Genomic DNA, 20,374 nt, shown 5'->3' with positions numbered 1-20,374 from the left:
AAATTATAGTTTATCCAATGAAATACCAAATAAATCATGCTATTAAAATATATGCTTCGGAAAGTCAGGAGGAATAGACACAAATATGCTTAGCCATTGTTAATGTGGTGGTGTGCTTTTCATTTCTCCTTTACGCTGTTCTGAATAAGCCAAAATTGCTAGAATGAATATGTAGGGTTTTAAGAATAAGAAAAGGGGCATTTGAAATAAAGACCTGAAAATTGCCATGGTTCTCTGCCCATTGTTACATAGGAATAATTTCTTGAATATCTCACCTGGTGGGCCCAGAGGCTTTCTAATACCTAGGTATTGAGTTGTAGAATTAACTGCACTTATTAGCAATAACACACCCCAACAGCTCTTCTATTTCTTAATGCAAACCACTAGGTAGATAGGACTCCCATTTTTGCAGATGAGGAAAGCAATGCTCCAAGAAGTTAAGTAAACATGAGATCTAGGAAGGATTTGAGTCCAAATACTCTCCTGGCACACCTAGCCTCTAAGTTCATTGCTTTCCTCATGCAGTTTCAAACCTGAGCAGCATCTCTTCTCCCAGTCATTTGGAGCAAGAATAAGAAGTGTACAGAGGAAAACAGTTTTAGTAGAATCACAGCCACAATGCAAAGGTCTCTGTATCACAGACTGAACTTCACTTTGTGATCATATTTGCTCTATAATGTCTGTAAAACATGATACGATTAACTTATGTGATGCTTAAGACAACTTTGAGAACACAAAATGGGAAATAAAATCTGGGAATATTTGCCCACGGAGAACTCCCCCCACCCCCGGGAATGTAGCTAATGCCTCCGCTTTACCCTGAGCAATATATTAGAATATTTAGAAATTTGTAAAAACACGGACCACAAAAACGTGAGTCTGCTTAATTAAGAGAACATCTGCATGGTAGAAGTTTATTTTATTTATCTGCCAGGTGAATTCCAAGAGGCAAAAAATCACTACCAAGTTTGGCCAAAGCACATAATGAACATATAGGTTTTTAGTGAGGTTCTGGGTTCTACTGGTTTTATCTGACTGCATTAAGACACCTACACATGCCAATGTAAAGAAACAACATATACTGAACTAACTGCACATAGACCTCATTATTGGAACATTAACCATGATTATTATTATATTTTCACAGCTTTGCAAATGTGAGAATACAATGACATTATGGGAGGAGGAGGGGGAAGGGGAAGAGGAGAAGGTGGTAGACAGGAGCTTAATTAGGTATTCCTTGCTACTGTTGTAAACAAGGACCAAACACAGACACTATGTGGAACACAGATACTAATTCACGTAACAGAGTGAGCAGGTTAACAATTTACCGATGCAGACTCCCTATAAAATTCCTCTGCTATGATTCAGTTATTTTTTTCCTGTATGTAATCAAAATATCATCATGATGAATGCCTTGGGTCTTTTTTGAAAAAAAAAAAAAAAGCAGCAGCAGCTCTGAATACGAGAGATTAACTTTGTGTATAATACACATAACTCTTTAGTATCCATGAGATAATCCTATGCCCTAACAATAAAGGTCTTTCCATACCAAAGGCTGTAACTTTCGCCAGTTCCTAATTAATCATTCTTTCAGAAGATTATTTTATGTTTCTTAAACAACACACAGTTTATGTAAATATAAGAATTAACATACACTTCTCAAGGTCAGATTCAGGGACAAAATGCACTACCTGAATCCAGTAACACATTTGCTCCCTGCTGCATAGAAGTTGCACATAAGAAACACAGGTTGCACTTTTTTGTGATCCATGCAGTAAATATGCACAAAAATCAAGCAAACAACTAGACATCCTTCAGCTACTAAAATGAACTCTCCCAGTCACAACAGACTTATCAACGAAAATCAAAGCACTGATGGTTGCATCAAAACCATGCCGGGCCGAGTTAGTGCTGGAAAGGGCTGGTTGGAAAGACCACAATGAAAGCACTGGGAGTCATGAGTTTTCCACTTGTTTTTATAAGGGATTGAGACTATTCTCCCCTCACATGGCTTTTCTCTATGCCGTAGGCTTTTGCTAATGAGGCATTTCAGGCTTCAAATGAAAACAATCATCCTTTAGGGAAAAAGCTGAGAAATGCTTTTCTGGAGTTTCTGATCCTGGAGACAACTTACTATAGGTCCTTAAGGCAAATGCCAGGAGTCCAAGAAATTGTAGAACTGTCTCAGAATGTAAACAATAAAATCACTGACCAAGGAGTTCTATCCGTGTATGAAAATTCCTCGCAAAAAAAACCTATCTAGAGAGTACCAGCTTCTTGGTTTTTGAAGTTCCTGTAAATTTTATGTCCTAGAAGCATGGTACATTTTTTCCTTTGTAGAGACTTCTGTAGTGGATAAAAGTTCATGATGTTGCTTAAAAAAAAAACAACAAAAAACAAAACAAACAAAAAAACAAAACACCAACCCTAGCAAAGAGAAGCTACTCAGACACTAAGCAGTTTTGAGGTTTGTTTTTGTTTTAGTTTCATATTTTACTTTTGTGGTTGGCATAGGGAAAACCAAACTGAGAAATCATGATGTTGGAGTATTTTAAGGGCATGCTATCGTAGATACTAACAAGCTTATTTATACAGTAAGACCTCTGCAGAAAGTGCTCAGCTCGGTGCCACATTCCAGGATAGCCACCGTTGGACTCTTTTTCTAAATTGCCCATGTTTACAGGTTTCACAAATACCCCTGAAGTCTTCCCAGTGTTCTTGGCAATGATAAAATTCATGGCAATATCATCACAGTTCTGGATTTCATCTATCAAAGCATGGACAGCTGCAGGTTGCCTCTGAAACAGGTCAAGGTATTTGCTATTGAAGAATGAGGCTCCAATCAGCACCATAGAGTACTGGTCGCCATTTCCAAACCCCGGTGTTTGCAGTTCAAAACCTCCATAACTGTAGACCCCTGATGAAGTAGAGACATGCTTTCTAGGAACAAATCCTACAATTTGATCAGGAAATTGCTGAAAAGATGGAAAAGGAACAATTAAGGGTGGCATTTCTTGAGAGCAGACATGGTGAGAAAGGCAATGATTTATTACAGAGAGAATTAAACTGATTTATCAACTTTATTTTATTCTTGGCTCCCACATCTCAATTTCATCTAACTCCAGGCAACTTCATAAATCTACATCCTGATACATTTGCAGGTCAAAATTCTATCGCAACCCAAACTGCTAACAAAATTTCTAACCTTACAAATGTTCTAATTCAAATGTTCTCTGATATTAATAAAGTCTAGTCACCAAAGAGTCTGGTTCTTCAAAGTTTGCTTCAAATGAAGCTGACTGTATGAATGCTATTTATTATGGGAGATAAGAAGATACAGCATAATTTTGAAAATCTGTTTCAATCTCTTAGGAGCGCATAAAATTGTGGATCTACATGTATGACTCTGTTTTTTCATGTTGATTTCAATGTTCTTGAAAGTCACTGTTGATTTTAAACAATGTTATATTTTTCCCCCTTCTCAGCTTGGGTGTTTCCTTTTTAAAAACATGAGTAAAAAATATATAATGAGATGTTGTCAGAATCTTTGAAGAAAGGATAGTAGTAAAACCATAGAAGTAAGATGAGAGCAACTATAAATGACACAAAAACCAGCAAACAAGAGAAAACCAGTGAAGCACAGAAAAGAAGTAAGAATTTATAGAGTTAAAAGGTTTAGTTCAATCTCGTAAGTAATTTGCGTTTCACTCATTTACTGAACAGACATTAAACTAGGGACGCATACACACACACACACACATCCAAATCAGGCTGGGTTAAATCCCATTTCAAAAAAGTCATCATCTGGGAAGGGTATGATTCAGCTATGTGAACAAGGAATTCCCATACTGTGAGACGGTTGTACGTGCAGTTGGGTAAGCCTCTTGGAAGCACTGAGGACAGGGTGACAGATTTGTTGCTGGGAGACAAAGGGGAAGGGCAGGGAGTCGAGGATAAACCCTGGGGGGCTTCAGAGAGCAAGTGCCATCGACATCATTTAGGAGGATGAATAAAGTTCCACAGACCGCTAGAGGAGGAAAAGTCATAGCACTAATTAGCGGTAACGGGTGAGCACAAAAGCACGCTAGATGTCCACTCCAGCCTTGTCCGCCTGTATACCCCAAATCATTACACTATGCCAGGCATTGATGGGACTGAACTGTAGGAGTCAAGTTACCTTGGGCAATGGATTGAAACTGTTCTTGGTTACTCTTCTATGAATAAAACCTAAAAATCATATTTATCCATTTTTAATTATGGCTTACTTGGATTGTTCTAAATAAGCACAGTTCTCCTATCCCCCCCCAACCCCTGACATTTTAGGTAAATTGATTTTTTTACCTGAAATAGAAATTTCACAGCTGGAATATTACATTAGAATTTTTTGCCTAAGCAGCTTTACTTACAGGGCTGAAAAAACTGCTGTAGGGGAAAAAACTTGTTGATCTTGGTATAAAGTTAGAAATTGAAGTTTTGAGAGGCTGATATCTGCAGAGTACTGTGACCACTTACCATTAATATCTAATGTTCTTATATCCCATGTAGCTAATTAAGGAGGGTTACTATAGGGCAAATTAGACCATTTATTGGGTAGCACAGTGTTTCATTATTTGACAAAGCTTCAGAATACTGGTGTACAGTCCTGATTTCTGCAACTTGTAAAAGCCAGCTACTATTAATTAACACATATTCAACAGCAAAGAATTGTGTTTATAGAATAGTGAACAATTTATGCCTGTTTATTCCAGCTAGGATTTAGGGGAGAATAAATAAATAAATAAATAAATAAATAAATAAATAAATAAATAAATAAAACTATAAATATTACTATTCCTAATTCCTAAAAAGTTGTCCCAGCATTAGGATTAAATTTTGTGGGTGTAATAAATGCTTTCTTTTAAAGAAAGTTATATACAACATTAATACAGAAATACACTTTTCATTTGAGACATGTATCTGTGGCCTTGTAGAAAAATATCTCTCGATTCTAGTCTTTGCCATACCAAATCATCTCCTCATTCTTCTCTGGAAAGTAGTTCTAGCTCTTCTCCCCAGCATATCAAATAGAAATCAAATATAGATAAAAGATACCATAACTTGCAGGCTGGCTTAAATGAACATGAGACATGTTGATTACCATGCAACAAGTATCTATGTGTCTTAGATAAATACTGTCTACAGTGTTTGAGATGACTCCCACATTAAACCACGACGCTGCCCAACTAAATCAGAGATAAAACTTTATACTGATGAATTCATAAAGGACAGAGCAACATTACCTGCCAAACTGAGAAAGCAAAGACAAGGTCTTGGGCGCTAATTAGCGTATCATCATCTACCATTAACACCGCTGAAACGAAAGGAAAAAGAATTATATCCAACAGTCTGGAAATGGAAACAAAACTAGTAATAAACAATGGTGCCCAGATCATTCAAATGAATAATTTCCTGAACGAAATTAGTAAACAAGAAATGTACTCTCGGAGAGATTTGTCTGGTAGAAAAAGTGTTTATTTGAATTGTAACTGATACTTATAATTGCCTGAGAGGAAAATTGTCATGCAGCTCTCATCCATTATCCTAGAAACGAATGAACCTATAAATAAATAAAATTGATGGCCTTCTAAGCAAATTACAATGCTCATGAAACTGCTCTGAACGGGAGGAAAAGGAAGGTGGCAAAAAAAAAAAAAAAATACATTAAGCGTAAGCCGAATGCCATTTTACTACTTTCTGTGATACCATACTGTGTAATTATAGTGGATCTTCATTCACATTAACCTCTTTGTCACAGTTGCAAGATGTACGTGATTTCTTCCCCACAAAACTGCTTCTTGACATCTTGAAAATTGCCCCTATGTTTCTTTTTGATTCCCTCTCCCTGCTTTCTCCACATCAGTAAGACAAGCAGAAGGCCGGAAAGCCACACACCCACCCCGAGCTCTGGGGAGCGGCAGCCCGTGCCAGCTGGGACCCCGGCAGCAACTCACCATTGGTTTCCAGTTCGGGAAAGACCTGCAGTCGATTTCTCATCCTGTTTGTTGTCTGGAGTTTGAAGATCACAGGGACAGGGTGAGGCCCTAGAGAGTTCCATAACTCGTCTGGCCCCTTCTCCCCAACGTTGTTCCACACCACAATCACTTTATGCAGATACGGCACAGCCTGATAATGATTTAAGAGTCTCAGTAAGAGATCTGTTCTGTTGTATGTCTGCATTATTAGAGTAAAGGAATCCAGGGCGGACTTGCCCTGAGATTTTATTTCCCTACGCAAAGTGAGCATCTTGTCTTCCTTGATATTTGGAAGTAAAGTGGTCAAAGCCCCGGCTACGAGGAGCAGCACAAGGATGACCACCAAAGAGAAACGAAGCACTCGAATGCCCATCACTCGTCCGGGAAGTTTGCAGATGTGGCAACACCTGGAATAGAAACGGCAATAAAATACAGTGTTAGCATTCTCACTAGTTACCATGTTTTTGGCTTTGCCTTCTTGAGGACGGAGGTAAATCTTATTTGAGTTGATTAAATTCAGTTCTCCCTGCCTCTTTGATAGGGCGACTTGGCCTAAGGCCTAACTGAAAAGTGCAGGGAATGGACCTCCCCTTCTGGGCCTGCTTGCTTTTGCAGTTGTGGACAAAAGCTCATCTACACACAAGCCGGAAGAATTAAGCAGTGTATTTTAAAATCTGCCCTCATTTTACTATGAAGAATTTGGAACCGACACTATTTTTTCAAATGGGATTACATTTCTCTCAGTAGTGTACTAATTCTTTAAACAGCTTTACTGAGAGATCGTTGACATAAAAATTGTATATATTTAAAGTGCACAACATGATGTTCTTTTACATGTATACAGCAGGACCTTGAACGGCACAGGTTTGAACTGCATGGGCCCACTTAATATGTGGATTTTTTTTCAGTAAATACAGTCCAGGACTATTGTGGATTTTCTTTTCCTTATGATTTTCTTGACAATATTTCCACTTTTCTTACTTTATTGTAAGAATGCAGTATATAATACAGACACCAAATACGTGTTAATTGGCTATGTTATAGGTAAGGCTTCTGGATCAACAGTAGGCTATTAGTTGTTAAATTCTGGCGGAGTCAAAAGTCAAAATGTGGATTTTCGATTGTGCAGGGCGTTGGCCTCATGTTGTTCAAAGGTCAATTATACCGCAGTATACGAAATTTAAAAGTACTTTTTGGTAGCAACCTTTTTTCCAAATGAGATCATAGTGGTAGCCAATGAGCTTTATCCAAGGCGCGATTATTGCTAATTGAAATCATAGGTGGAAGCCTAATATAAGAAACAGATTATAATGGCGGCAGCAGCAACAAACAATTACAGTGGGTTTACCACTTATCAGGCCCTGTACTACGTGCTTCGCACGTCATGGTATGTACTTATTCACTCAATAGAATAAACAAGTAGTTATGAGTGCTTACTTGTACCAGGCACTGTTCTAGGATCTGTGGCTACAGCAATGAATAAGATAGACTCAGTCTCTGCTGTTCGAGGCAGAGGAAAGAGTAGAGAGAGACAGACGAAAAGTAAACTCAAAGACAAGTTAGCATTGCGGTAACGAAGAAAATACATCAGAGTGACATAAGCAAGGGCCAGATCACCAGGGATCTTGTCAGCCAAAAAAGGAGGATAGATTTTATTCTACTTGAGATGGGAAGCTCTTAGAGGGTTTTGATCAGGGCAGGGACAGGATCTTTTACTAGAGCTTGGATACTTACAGAGGTTAAATATCTTTCTCAGGATTAGGAGGCAACTAAGTAATGTATCTGGAATCTATACCCAAGAAAATCTGCTGCCAGAGCCAGGCTGTCCCTCATTATGGGCTAAGGGATGTACTGCCGGATTTAATTCAGGTTGAACTGAGGTAGGGCTCTGGAGCTTCCAAATCACCATCTCTGATAGGACAGGAGGATCAGAAGGTACTGTAATCAGCTATGTACTCTCCTATTCCTCACTGTACCTAAAGGCTCCACCTGCAATATGGCTAGAGAATACTAGGTGAACAAACACCCGATGAATGTGGTCTGGACATTCATGGGTCAAACATTCCTGGTGGATCAGACCTCTCAGTCACATATGTAAGAAAAGACTGAATCACGCAGGCAGTTTTACAGAGACCCAGAGCTCTGATTTCCTAGCCTCTGATAGAGTTCATTATCACCCCTGCTACCTCCTTCTGGAGCACTGTTGACTTTCAGTTGTTGCTTTTTTTTTTTTTTTTTTTTATTCTGCTAGTTCTTTTTCTGATTCCAGACTTTACTTACTCCTCCACAAGCCTCCATAAACTTTCTAGGTAAGTCCTTATTCTGTATTTTGGCAGCTGAGCCTTCATACACATCTTAGCATATATATCCTAGATTTATTCAACTGCTCTGTTCAAGTACAAAAGCCAGAAGTGAGGAAAAAGAATATTCAAAGATATACTTATTTATAAAAAGACTGAAAACAAAAATCAACCAGAAGTTTCTAAACATTTAGAAAATACCTTTAAGAAAAAAAATAGATCTTCGAACTGGAAAGGACATTATTCTTGAGGACTTTAATGGATCCATCATCTACCCTCTCTTATTATTTTTCATACAGTTTCTCTTCTTAGGGACGCCTGGGTGGCTCAGTCGTTAAGCGTCTGCCTTCGGCTCAGGTCACGATCCCAGGGTCCTGGGATCAAGTTCCGCATCAGGCTCCCTGCTCAGTGGGGAGCCTGCTCCTCCCTCTCCCTCTGCCTCTTCCCCAGCTTAAGCGCTCTCTCTCTCCTCTCTCAAATAAATAAACTTTAAAAATCTTAAAAAAAAACAATTTCTCTTCTTAGGTGATACAATAAAAAAATACTCTCATCTATTCCACGATATCGACAAATGTGATAAAACTGGAGGAGACTTCTTACTGCTCCCTCCCAGCCGTGGTAGGCCAACCACGCTAAGCCACCATCGCTGTCCTGTGTAGTACCATTGCCTCTGTACAGTTTAGTTTTGGTTGTTGCCATCTCCTTAGAAAAGCACTGTGTATGGATGCCTAGCCTCTTGACTCCACAGCCTGTGGTTTAACTGAGCACGTGCAGCCAGGCCACCGTTCCACAGGCAATCCTAAGACTGTAGTCTAACTCTTCCCATCTCACAGTTTAGATTCCCAGTGAAATTTCACTTTAATGTCCAAATGATGATGTTCAGTCAACCTCTTGTTTTTCATGGGGGAGATTTAGCAGGGGTGGAATTCAAGTGACAATCCCACTCCTATGATCTTGTTTCACGTGGGGAGGCATGCTTTACAATCGTAGAAACAGTTTCTCCATATATAGTTCAGCAAGGACATAGAGAGACTATATAGACCATGCCTTTAACATCTCCCTTTGAAGTGTACGGGAATGGGGAATGGAGAATTCTAATGGGGCTAGGGGCATCCACTCCATGGTTGGAGAGTGCACTGAGGCCTGTGCAAGCAAAGAAGAGCTTATTCATAAGATCAAGGAGATGGCTGTTGTCATTCAGCAACTCTCACTTTTCAATAGTCCAGATTTGGAAAGCAATGTTACCTTGTAGTAACCTTTTCAGAGAATTTGCAAAGAATATTCTCTCTGGACTTTCTCTGTGGGTGTTCTGTTAAGAAAGGCAATTTTGTGTCTCTCCTTTTATCGTGGCCTCACTCAAGATATGAATAAAATGAATTATTTTTGAAGTAACCCCAACTTACTATGATTATTCTTCAAGGACAGTAATTTAAGGCATTAGAATACAATGTTTTCATTGCATGTACCCTCTTACTAAAACAACACATACTGTTAATGTAGCCAACCAAGGAAAAACCATTATGAATTAATAATTTTGGTTCAAAGGCCTTGAAAATCCTTCTAATATATTGAATCAAAAGCAGGTCTCATAAAACATATTTTCAGTTCTGCATAGAAATGGCTAGCTATAAGCACTCAGAGCAAAGAATCATCCAACAATTGCATTAAAATACACCCTGATTAAAATCTTTGTTTTCATTTTCCACAGCTGAGTAGGAACAGCATATTGCAAAACTCACACAGAGGTGTTTCTAGTTTCTAAAGCAGACACAGGTAACTATCTGGCAATTTTAGTGTAGAAAAAGTAATGAAATTAATTACTATAGCCTACTATAAATATAATTATGTAATTATATTTACATATAATTATATGATAATTATATACCCTACTATAAATACACTTTGTCAAAGACACGCATGAGTATTTCACTTTTACCTATACTTTTAAGTAGGATTTAGCCCTATCCCCATCATAGAAATTTCCTCTTTCAGATAACTTCTAATCTCCTATTGTACCTGTTCCAAAATGTGTTGGGAGATTTGAATAATTTATCTTTAGAAACACAGTGTAAATATTTCATGTGGTACTTATTAAATAATGCAACCCAATACAATTATGTAAAATTTTTAGTCTGTATAGAAAAGCAAGAAGAGCAAGAATTTGTCTCCTGATCATCTGAAAAATCAAAGACCCCCAAATGATATTTTTTTGCCTTATTACGTTAACTTATTAGTTCTTCATAGGTAGACAGCATATCCTTTTAGTTATTTTCATATTGTTATTCTAGCATCTTCTATACCAGGGGTTTTCAACGGGGGACGACTCTGTTCTCCAGGTGATACGCTGCAAAGACTGGAGACATTTTTGATTGTCAGGACTGAGGAAGAGATGCTATCGAGTGGGCAGATGTCAGAGTTGCTGCTAAAATCCTGCAATGGACAAGACATCCCTCCAAAGGGAAGAATTATCCAGCTTAACATGCCAAAGATGCTGAGGTTGAAAACCCTGCTCTACATATACTTTACCTGACATGACGTACCTGAACATGATTGGGAGAAGGACTGTTAGCCAGGTGGCTTCTGAAAACCCCACTACTTTGGTTATACTCAAACAGTCAGGGATAAAGCCAGGGCTCCAAAACTGCCCCAGTATTTATATGCTTTACTGTACAAACACATAAACTGAAGGACAGCTCAGAGCTCTAAGTCACTTCCTTACTTCATAAAGAACTCAAGGTCCAGGCATTAGGAACTTGCCTAGGCTCACGCATGCAGCACACTACCAGTAGAACCAGCGCAAGAATCTAGGTCTCCTGATGGCATAGTCCAGGACTGTTTCCACTGTGTTGTGCTAAATTCTGCAGGAATGTATCAAAGTATCAGTACACAAAACTGTCACTATCTGTCCAATAATATAAATATTTATACTTGGTATGCTGGGGTATATTTTACAACTTTATTAAGACTTATTTCATATACCCTAAATTTCACCCACTTAAAGTACAATTGACTCTTGAATGACACAGGTATTAGGGGCACCAACCACTCCACTCTGCACAGTCAAAACCCCTTGTATCACTTTTAACTCCCCCAAGACTTAACTACTAGTAGCCTACTGTTGACCGGAAGCCTTAGTGTAACATGAACAGATTAACACATTTTGTATGTTATACGTATTATATACTGCATACTTACAATAAAGTAAGCGAGAGAAAAGGAAATGTTATTAAGAAAATCATAAGGAAAAGAAAATCCATTTATAGCACTGTACCACATTTATTGAAAAATATCTGCACGTAAGTGGACCCACGCAGTTTAAACCCATGTTGTTTGAGGGTCAACTAAACCCTTCAGTGGCTTTCAGTATATTCACAGAATTGTGCAACCATCACCACAGTCTAATTTTAAAACATTTTCAACATCCCAAAAAGAAACCCCAGACCCATTCATTAGCAGTCACTCCCCCCTTTTCTCATCTCCCCCCCCCAACAACGAGGCAATCTCTAATCTACTTTCTGTCTCCACAGATTTGCCTATTCTGGATATTGCATATAAATGGAATCATACAACATGTGGTCGTTGTGTCTGGCTTTTTTCCCCTTAGCAGAATGTCTTCAAGGTTCATCCATGTCTTTATATATATATATATATATCAGTAGCTCTCTCATTTTTTTTAATTGCCACATAGCATTCCATTCCTACATAGATATAACACATTTTGTATATCTGTCAGTTGCTGGACATTTGGGTTGTTTCCAGATTTTGCTATTATGAGTAATGCTACTATGAACATTCATGGACAAGTTTTTATGTGACCATGTTTTCATTTCTCTTAGGTATAGAATTAGGAGTGGAACTGGGGGGGTCACTATGTCAGAAATTTTTTAATATCTGATAACTGAATAGCTTTTGGAAGAGCATTACTTGAAATGTTAAAAAAACTTTCTTAAATGTGGGTATAAGAAAGTAAATAATGCGTAGTCTATAAAGCAACAGTTGCAAATTCTCTAATGGGTGTCTCTAAATGGACCAGGCAATTCGAATTTTCAGAGACCCACTAGTCAGTTATTTACTTATATCGTCTCTCCAAATTCCCTAGAAGGAATGCTGCTGAATGAATAATTCTTTTCTCAGGGCTAGTTCCTTCAGACTGAAAAAGCAGCAATTATCCAGACTGAAGCTGAAAACAAATATGCCAGAGCATAGTACGAACAAAGATTAGTTATGTCGTCTGACTCATAAAGTAGAAAAGCAGGGAGCAGCCTGACGTCGTACACCGAGAAGCTGTCATTTTCATTTTGATGCCACAGATGGCGGAGGAACGATAACTATTCTGCCATTTCACTACTAGATTTGTCTCATGTTGTACAGATTGTTTTCTCCTCTGGTTTATCCTGCAAAACATGTACTTGCCTAAAAACTGATGATTATAGAATATAGATGCTCAGAAAAGGGCCCTCAGCTGCCAAGACGTAAAATCACGTCGAGAGGGGCAATGCAGAGGCCAATTCAGAACCTGGGCTTTCCTTCTGTGAACATGCAAGAGTTGGAAGAGACAGCTATGCCAACCAATGAGGAGTTTCTGACCAGGTTTCTAGCATGCAGATGACACACACTGCTCAATCCACGGCAAAGAGACACGTGGTGCCAAATTCCAGAAGGACTTTTATGGTACCGACAGCCAGTGTGCTGGCTTAGGACTCCATGTGTTGGTACATGCTATTTTCTCCACCGACAAAGCACTTTCCTGTCCCCACCTGACAAACTCTTACTCCCGGGCCCCTCCCCTGTGAACATTCCTCACACTCTCTATCCTCAGTGCTCTTGGGAACTCAGAACATGGTGTCACTAGCCTTTGTTTCTAGGTATTACAACCATTGACTATGCTCCTTTTTGAGTCTAACTGTATTTGGAAGGCAGTTTCCATTAGTCTTTGTCATCCAGAACAGTGCCAGGCCCATTTTTTGAGGAAGCGCTCCCAACTCTTTGTGGTTAAATGGGGTGAGGGAATCTCTGTTTAAATGGTCTTCAACTCCACAAAGGATAAGAAATGTTTGAAACTAACAGAACAAACTTAAATGCGAACGAAGGCCCAATTAAGACTAGACAGTACCCAAGAAACCAATCCCTATGTGAAAGACCTGAGTTATCCCCCATTTGGTGACCAGCACAGCCAGTCAGAAATGTGGTCTTAAGCACAAGCCACTTTTCTACTTTCAGTTCTGTGGTCAAGCTACTTGATAAATAAAAGACATCCCAGAACTCTTATTTTTTTTTTTTTGCATCTTTTCAAAGATATTCTGCATTAAAATACCTTTGCACATCCTTGTTTCTATGGAAGCTCTTGGAGAATGAGCTGATTTGCCTTGGGGGGAAAGCATCCCTTCTTAGATAATATCCTCCTTGTGAATTTCCCCAAACTTTTAGGAGCTAACAAAAACTAGAAGCTAGATGACTTAATCCAGCAGGCAGCATACAGGATTTAAACCAACAGAAAATAAAATCTTACCTAGTTGAGAAATGAAATTTTAGTTTGGGTCCAGGAACTGACCCAAAAAACCCGTTGGACTTCAGGACAATCGGCAGAAAAAGAAGACTAAGTGAGAAAACACGGCTGCCAAGTGTCATTCACTATTGCCCATAGTAAGCCTCTTCCATTAAAATTTCAAGCCACATACGCTAGAATTTACTTCACGACTAAACACAAAATGCCAGAAATAGCACATGAAAGGTCACTTTTCTTTACAAGTCTTTTTCAGGTGCTATCCGGTATTCTGGGAAGAGTTTTGCCTTTCGTTATTTTCCACATATTCAAGAAATTCATTCCTTTCACTGTTATTTTAGAAGTGCCATACCACTTTTCTCATCCTTTACCAACTGCTATCCTCTGCTTCCTAAATGATTTTCCCTCACTCTTCCTCCTGAGGAACCCATCTGTTCTTACAAGGCTCTTCCTAACTCCCATTACTTTCTTCATGGGTCTAAACACATCAAAATAAGTTAACTGATTTTGTGTTACCAATAAATATTCTTTATTATTTGTATTCAGGAACAGGACATTATTTAGGAACAGGAAAAAGAGGAGTAGGAATACACTTAGAGCAATAATAAATAATGAAAGTGTCCATAGCGTGGGATTCAGCTTGTGCTTAGGATCAACTGTACAGTGTTCAGAATGGATCATTTAGATGACCACAATCTGGATCAACTGGGTCGTGGATTGGCCATTAGGATGAATGCAATCAGTCTTTTCTAGTCACAGTGTAACTGGCTACATATATAAGATCACTGATAGCCAATTTAAAGCTTGTCCTTTAGAAAGCTTCGTTCTGGCCCTCACTGCATTTTGAAACTGTAGTTCCGAAACAGTATTGCTAAAGCAGGTTGATAAACAGCTACAGTTACTGCAATATCGCATTTGAATAGATAGATGCTGTGACAGGTCATTTCTCACTGCAGGCTGTAAGGAAAGAAATTTCCGTACTGGGCACATTCAAGATCAAGTCCTTCTGTTGGCAGCCAGGCAGAGTGAGCCATTCCTTTATAGGTAAATCCAGTTAGAGGAAACACCAAGAGCAGCATTTAAAGCAGGGATAACAGTCAGTAAGTACCTGTGTTTCCACTTGCCTGTCCACTCCCACCCCTTTATTCATAGCAGAAGCTGCCCAACAGTCCTGGCATTTTTTTTTTTTCCTCCTAAGCCTGAACAAAGCATCAGATTCCTTTTCTATACTTCCTCAGACAGCTACTATCAATTAACTGGATTTGCTTCATTATCGCTGATTTAAGAGGAAATAATGTATAAGTATCATGTGGGACATGTTTTTAAAGTACCTCCTCCTTTAATTCAGCCATTTGTTACTGAGGCAGACAGCGAGCTCCTCTCTACCCTCGAAGCGCCCAGGTTATGCTACATAAAACTATGCTAGATAAAAGTTCGCTTTAGCCTTGCATCTTTCTCCTGGAATTGCCAATTCATTGTAGCTATGATGAAGATAATGATGATGATGTTTGGAGATGACCAATTCCATGGACATGTATTAGGACAGGAGTAGGAATGGCCTTATTTCTAAGAGGAACATCCACGACTTGTAAGGATCCAAGGAGTCAATGCATCCTAAGAAGAAAGCCTAGAAATAGAAAAGCATTTTTAGCTCAGTACAGTGCCATGCAAAATTAGTTCCAGAAATGGGTCAAAAAGAAACCAAGTACATCTGCAAATATATTGCTTTTACCATTCTAGCATAATAGAGCTTTTCATTTGAACTTCTGTTTAAGTCACAGGAAAACGGAGAGAAGGCACGATTGTTAGGCAATGGATCTCTGGAATATTCTATGGAAACTTCTCTCTTTTAGAAAACAGTGGTGTTCAGCAATAAACTCACATTCCAAAATCGCTAAGAGAAACAGATTTCATACATATGAATTATAATTTATAAATAGTTTTAGATATCAAACCTAACATCAAAGCAATCCTGGCTCATACAAGCTTTCTAACTTTTTTAGAGGAAGGTCCAAATCCCCATGGTAAATATCCATCAGTCAACAAACACTTAACAGGTACTTACCCCGTGCCCAGCACTGTCAGGCACTAGGGATGGTAATGCAAAGAGCACCCAGTTCTTGCCCTCACAGAGCTCAGCAATAGTAATGAAAACTGTCAGACCTCTGCCACCTGTGTGTTATATAATACCTCAAATCAGTAAGGTTTCAAATCTTTAGAGACAAGGAAATTAAAATATATCCACCCCATTTTAGAGATGGGATAGTGGAGACTGAGAACACGAAATGATTTTCCCTGAGCCACATAAAGAGTGGTAGGTCACACCAAACTCCACACTTGCGCCACTTCGTATTTTCAGTGTCTTGTGTAGTCTCTTATCTTCAGCTTTGTTCTAGTCTACAAGAATATTTCAACCTTATGGGTATTGGCTTTATTCCGTAAGCTGAACTATTTCGATGGGTTAGACTAAGGGAGGCCTTACAGTATTTTCGAACAGACCCTGGCTCAAGTAGGAACTTTTATTTCCAACGAAATAAGAGTACCTCTACAGGAAATAATTCTTCTCAGATAAAAATATTAGTACAACACTCATGTGCACAGCAGCATTGTTCACAAGTCAAAAGGTAGAAGCAATCCAATATCCATTAACAGAAGAATGGCGAAACAAAATGTGATATATACATGAAATATTATTTAGCCTTTAAAAGGAAGGAGATTCTATCACATGCTATACCATGGATGAACTTTGAGGATATTATGCTAAGTGAAATAAACCAGTCACAAAAAGACCTTACAGGAGGTTATCTAGAGGAATCAAATTCATAGAGACAAAAAGTAGAATGGTGGTTACCAGGGGCTGGGGGAAGGGGGAAATGGGGAGTTGGTTAATGAGTATAGCGTTTCAGTCCTGCAAAATGAAAAAGTTCTGGGGAATGGTTGCTCAACAATGTAAATATTCTTAATACTACTAAACTATACACTTAAAAATGGCTAAGATAGCAAATATTATGTTATGTGTATTTTACCACAATTTTTTAAAAAACAAACAAAAAAGCCCATATTGGTACTTACCTCATTATGGTAAAGATTTAACTTCTTAAAACTTTTCTTTATGGCTTCTGTAATTGATAGGAACAGGACCTCTTGGTGCTATTAGGGGAAATCAAAGATTTTTCTGTGATGTTTTTATCAATCATCAGAAAATTTTTAAAAATGCTTTTAATGCCATTGCCTATAGGCTTCAGATTATTTTTAGAAATTAAAATGAGCTATTCTGTGTTCTAAAGATTGCATTTAGGCAGAGAGATAGATAACGTCTTCCCGTGAGGTTGGAGCTAACCCAGCTATATTTGTGTTTTCACGTTTGGGAAGTATGCAGAAGCAGAATAAACTCGTATCATCCCCCCATCTAATGTGTTTATACATTTGAAAGCTATATGCTATAGATATGTGCCATGAAGCAAAACCTTGGAATGCATTAGCAATTTACACTTATATTCGATTTCTAGATTTTTAAGAATCTGTAGTTGTATCCACCATCACAGCTTCTTTATCCAGTCGAGGTTCACAGGGCATTCAATTTGAAGCATCTAAAAAAGCATGGGGTCTAAAATAGGGCTGCAGCTAAATGCCAGGGTTGATTACTGAGGAATGACAGATGGCATCCTTCCTTTTCCTTACTGACTACTGCCTGAAAGGAGCTGGAACCCTGACTGGAGATAAGCATCTGCCCCTTCATTCTCTCTGCCTTCATTTCTCACAGTCCTCAAGCACATGTCTGAAAAGCTGGTTTTTTTCCGTCGTATAGTCTGCCTAGTTAATCTAATGCAATTAATTAGTAGAAGATGATCTAAACAAATATTTCAAAGTTCAGGGTAGAAATCCATGTATTAATTTTAAAATGTTCATTACTATATCTATTTTATAATCTTAGAAACCCATTTAATCTTTTAAGACATGAAGGAATTAAGAGTTATGATTGGAATCTTTCAAAATCCTGCATCTGTAATGACCACCTGAATTGAGCAGAAGAATCATTTTTGATTTTCCAAAATAATGTTCTTTCATGAAACAAGTTATTAAAGGGGCAACAGGATGGCTGAGACCAAAGCCTTGGTATATATCACAAGACTCACTGAGTGACAGTTGTCTCCCTTTGATACACCAAGGGCATACCTTGTGCACATCTTAAACATCACACAATTCTAAAATCCTGTCACCCTCTCTCCTCACATCAACTTCTTCATCCCATAAAATTCTTCCAGGGAAAGAATCTGGACTTAACTGGCTTTATAATTATTTTCTTCCTCCCACCCTGTGCCCAGCACAGAGCCTAGCAGATAGTAGACACTCATTAAATGACCACTGAATGAAAAAAACTAACTTTAACTTTGATATGACAATATATATTGGTCAACATATATGGAAGAAACATTATTTCAGAATGACAAGAGAAGTGAGATGCAAACATTTTCCACTCATAGAACTTTTCTTCATTTAACTAGTGTCCAATTTCTATTTCCAATAAAATGCCTTTAGTATTGAAGTTAGGCTGCAATTTGGGAGTCCCAGGAAACCAATATAACTGAAATCAAACTTTAATTTCTCCAACTTATTTCAAAAGTATTTGAAAGGAGTAATGGGGTAATGCAGATTTCTCCATAAACATGCTGAGCAATTTCTCGTTCACACCAATATAGGATAAAATGCAGAATTCATTTTCAAAAGTGGAATGCAAAAATACAGGCTCAAATTGCAGCTGGCCTTGATGAATTAAGAGAATACTGGAAATCAGTTACTGAAATTTGGTTATTTCTATATATCTCTCCCCCCCCACTCCCCAGTTACATCATATTGAAATAAAGCCGTTTTGGAGAAAAACCCCATTACCATGGAAATATTTATCTTTAACCTAGTTTGCAACCACTTAATATTTCCCCAGCAGTGCAGTACAGTAAAATTTAAAGTCTATGGCTCATATAAAAGCTTCCTAAAAAATGTAAGTAAATTCTACCAATTGAAAATATTTCTATGTTTAAGTTAAAATAATGAAACATTGGCCAAGAAAGGCAAAGAGAAAATGCTCTTTACAGAACTTAATTTCTGGAATCTAGCTGTTTTACACAGCAGTTTTAATTAACATGAACAATGAAAAAAATACATTTTCAAAAATAAAGACAACAAATCACTACCCCACTCACGCACAAAGTTCCAAGAACGAGAACAAAACATGCATATATCCTCACTGCAAACATTTTTTAACACGAGAGCATTTGCTATTTCCTTACCTCGAGCGCAGAAGATTGCAGTGGGGCCAGCCGATTTATTTGCTTGCAGCCTGGTTCTCATAAAACAGAAGGGGCGTCTCGCTTGCTCATTTGTTGTTGTTGTTGTTTGTTTGTTTGTTTCTAAACCCAGCAGCGTGCATCTACCCGGCCTCATTCGCTGAAGGATAACCTGGAAAAAACACCGCCCGCAAAGTGAGCGCCAGAAGCAGGGGACAGTCCCTGGGTGGCCGCCCCTCCTTCCCCGGTGACGCTCCACTTCCTGTTAGACTAAAAGCTCCCAAGAAGCTCGATTTTGTAGTTTCCAGCCCACTTCCAAAAGCCAATCTTCCTTTCCCCCGATTTCTTCCCCAAAGTAACAACTTTTAATCATTCACGTGATGGACCACCTGACCTTATCCAAGCAATTTTCCGGAAAGGCGCCCGCAGGAACGTTCCAACGACTGTGGGTGCCCAGGACAAGCCCGAGAGCTCGCCACTCTGCGCCCCGCGCGTCCTCGAGCCCAACCAACGGGTCAGCTCCTCCAGCACCTCCCTCAAATGCGCAGGGAGGTTCTGACAAGAATTACAGCCGCGGCTGCGGCCCCCGGGATGACCTGGAAGTGAAAGGGACCTGCACGAACTCGAGAGTTTTGGGGGGTTCGCGGGTTGAGATTGTCCGGGAAGCAGTGCCTTACCCAAACCTCAATTCCAACATGGTCTCGTAGGGGGTTCCTTTAAAGGGCTTCTTCTGGATTCATTTAACGTTCTTTCGAAAGGCATGTGTTGATTGCCTCACACTTGGCATTACGGAAGGCCAGGAGCTCTTCTCCGGGACTGGATTACTAGGATTTGGGTGACCACCGAGTTCACCCAGCAAAACCATCACTTGCGCTTCCTGCGGACTGGCGGCTACAGAACACGTTGACGCCTGGGTTCTAAAGCATTGCCATCTCAACACCGGGATTTAATGCTAATAGGGGGAAATGGCGAAAGGGCAGGCGCTGGACGCCAGTGCATCCGGGAACATCAGTGGTAGGCGGTCTGGGTGGGCAAGAGCGGGCCCTCAACCTCCCAGCCATCACAGTCTGTGGGCCGACACTTCAGGATTTTCTTCGTGCCTACATCCCAGGCCAGCGCATTAACTACCCAGCAGTTGCCACTTTTTTCTGCCCCCTATCGCCTCCCCGCAGCTCCCACCTCGCTCCCACCTCGCTCCCACCGTAAGCCCCGCCCTCCCCCGGACAAGCCCCCGCCCCCCGGCCCCGCCTCCCCCTTTCGCGTCCCAGGACG

General features: G+C 39.4%; 1 protein-coding gene across 4 annotated transcripts; it reads right to left on the bottom strand.

Annotated features, from left to right (window-relative positions):
* Window positions 1–887: 887 nt before the first annotated feature.
* On the bottom strand, window positions 888–20,236 carry EXTL2 (exostosin like glycosyltransferase 2). 4 transcript variants are annotated; one of them, XM_073896236.1, is made up of 7 exons: window positions 19,497–19,751; window positions 19,106–19,274; window positions 16,890–16,967; window positions 15,873–15,989; window positions 5,994–6,421; window positions 5,283–5,353; window positions 888–2,978 (listed from the first exon to the last, which is right to left on the bottom strand). In XM_073896236.1, exons 5-7 carry the CDS (start codon window positions 6,385–6,387, stop codon window positions 2,490–2,492), a joined length of 954 nt encoding a protein of 317 aa, XP_073752337.1. In that variant the 5' UTR covers window positions 6,388–6,421; window positions 15,873–15,989; window positions 16,890–16,967; window positions 19,106–19,274; window positions 19,497–19,751; the 3' UTR covers window positions 888–2,489. The 4 variants fall into 4 exon arrangements, with proteins under 4 accessions (XP_073752337.1, XP_073752336.1, XP_025728083.1 ...); XM_073896235.1 differs by having other exon boundaries at window positions 15,883–15,989; XM_025872298.2 differs by lacking the exons at window positions 15,873–15,989; window positions 19,497–19,751 and adding an exon at window positions 19,780–20,236.
* Window positions 20,237–20,374: the final 138 nt, after the last annotated feature.

The sequence above is a fragment of the Callorhinus ursinus genome, unplaced genomic scaffold (genome assembly GCF_003265705.2).
Source record: "Callorhinus ursinus isolate GAN/ISIS: 27379988/994484 unplaced genomic scaffold, GSC_fseal_2.0 scaffold9, whole genome shotgun sequence".
Lineage (NCBI taxonomy): Eukaryota > Metazoa > Chordata > Mammalia > Carnivora > Otariidae > Callorhinus > Callorhinus ursinus.
Note: the sequence above shows the minus strand (reverse complement) of the source record. Positions and strands in the feature narration are given on the sequence as shown.

Coding starts and splice junctions, on each gene's coding strand:
- EXTL2 (XM_025872298.2), bottom strand. Junction 5,354..5,993: donor TCCCGAACTGGAAACCAATG/GTGAGTTGCTGC, acceptor CTTTCGTTTCAG/CGGTGTTAATGGTAGATGAT. Junction 2,979..5,282: donor TTGCTTTCTCAGTTTGGCAG/GTAATGTTGCTC, acceptor CCATCTTTTCAG/CAATTTCCTGATCAAATTGT.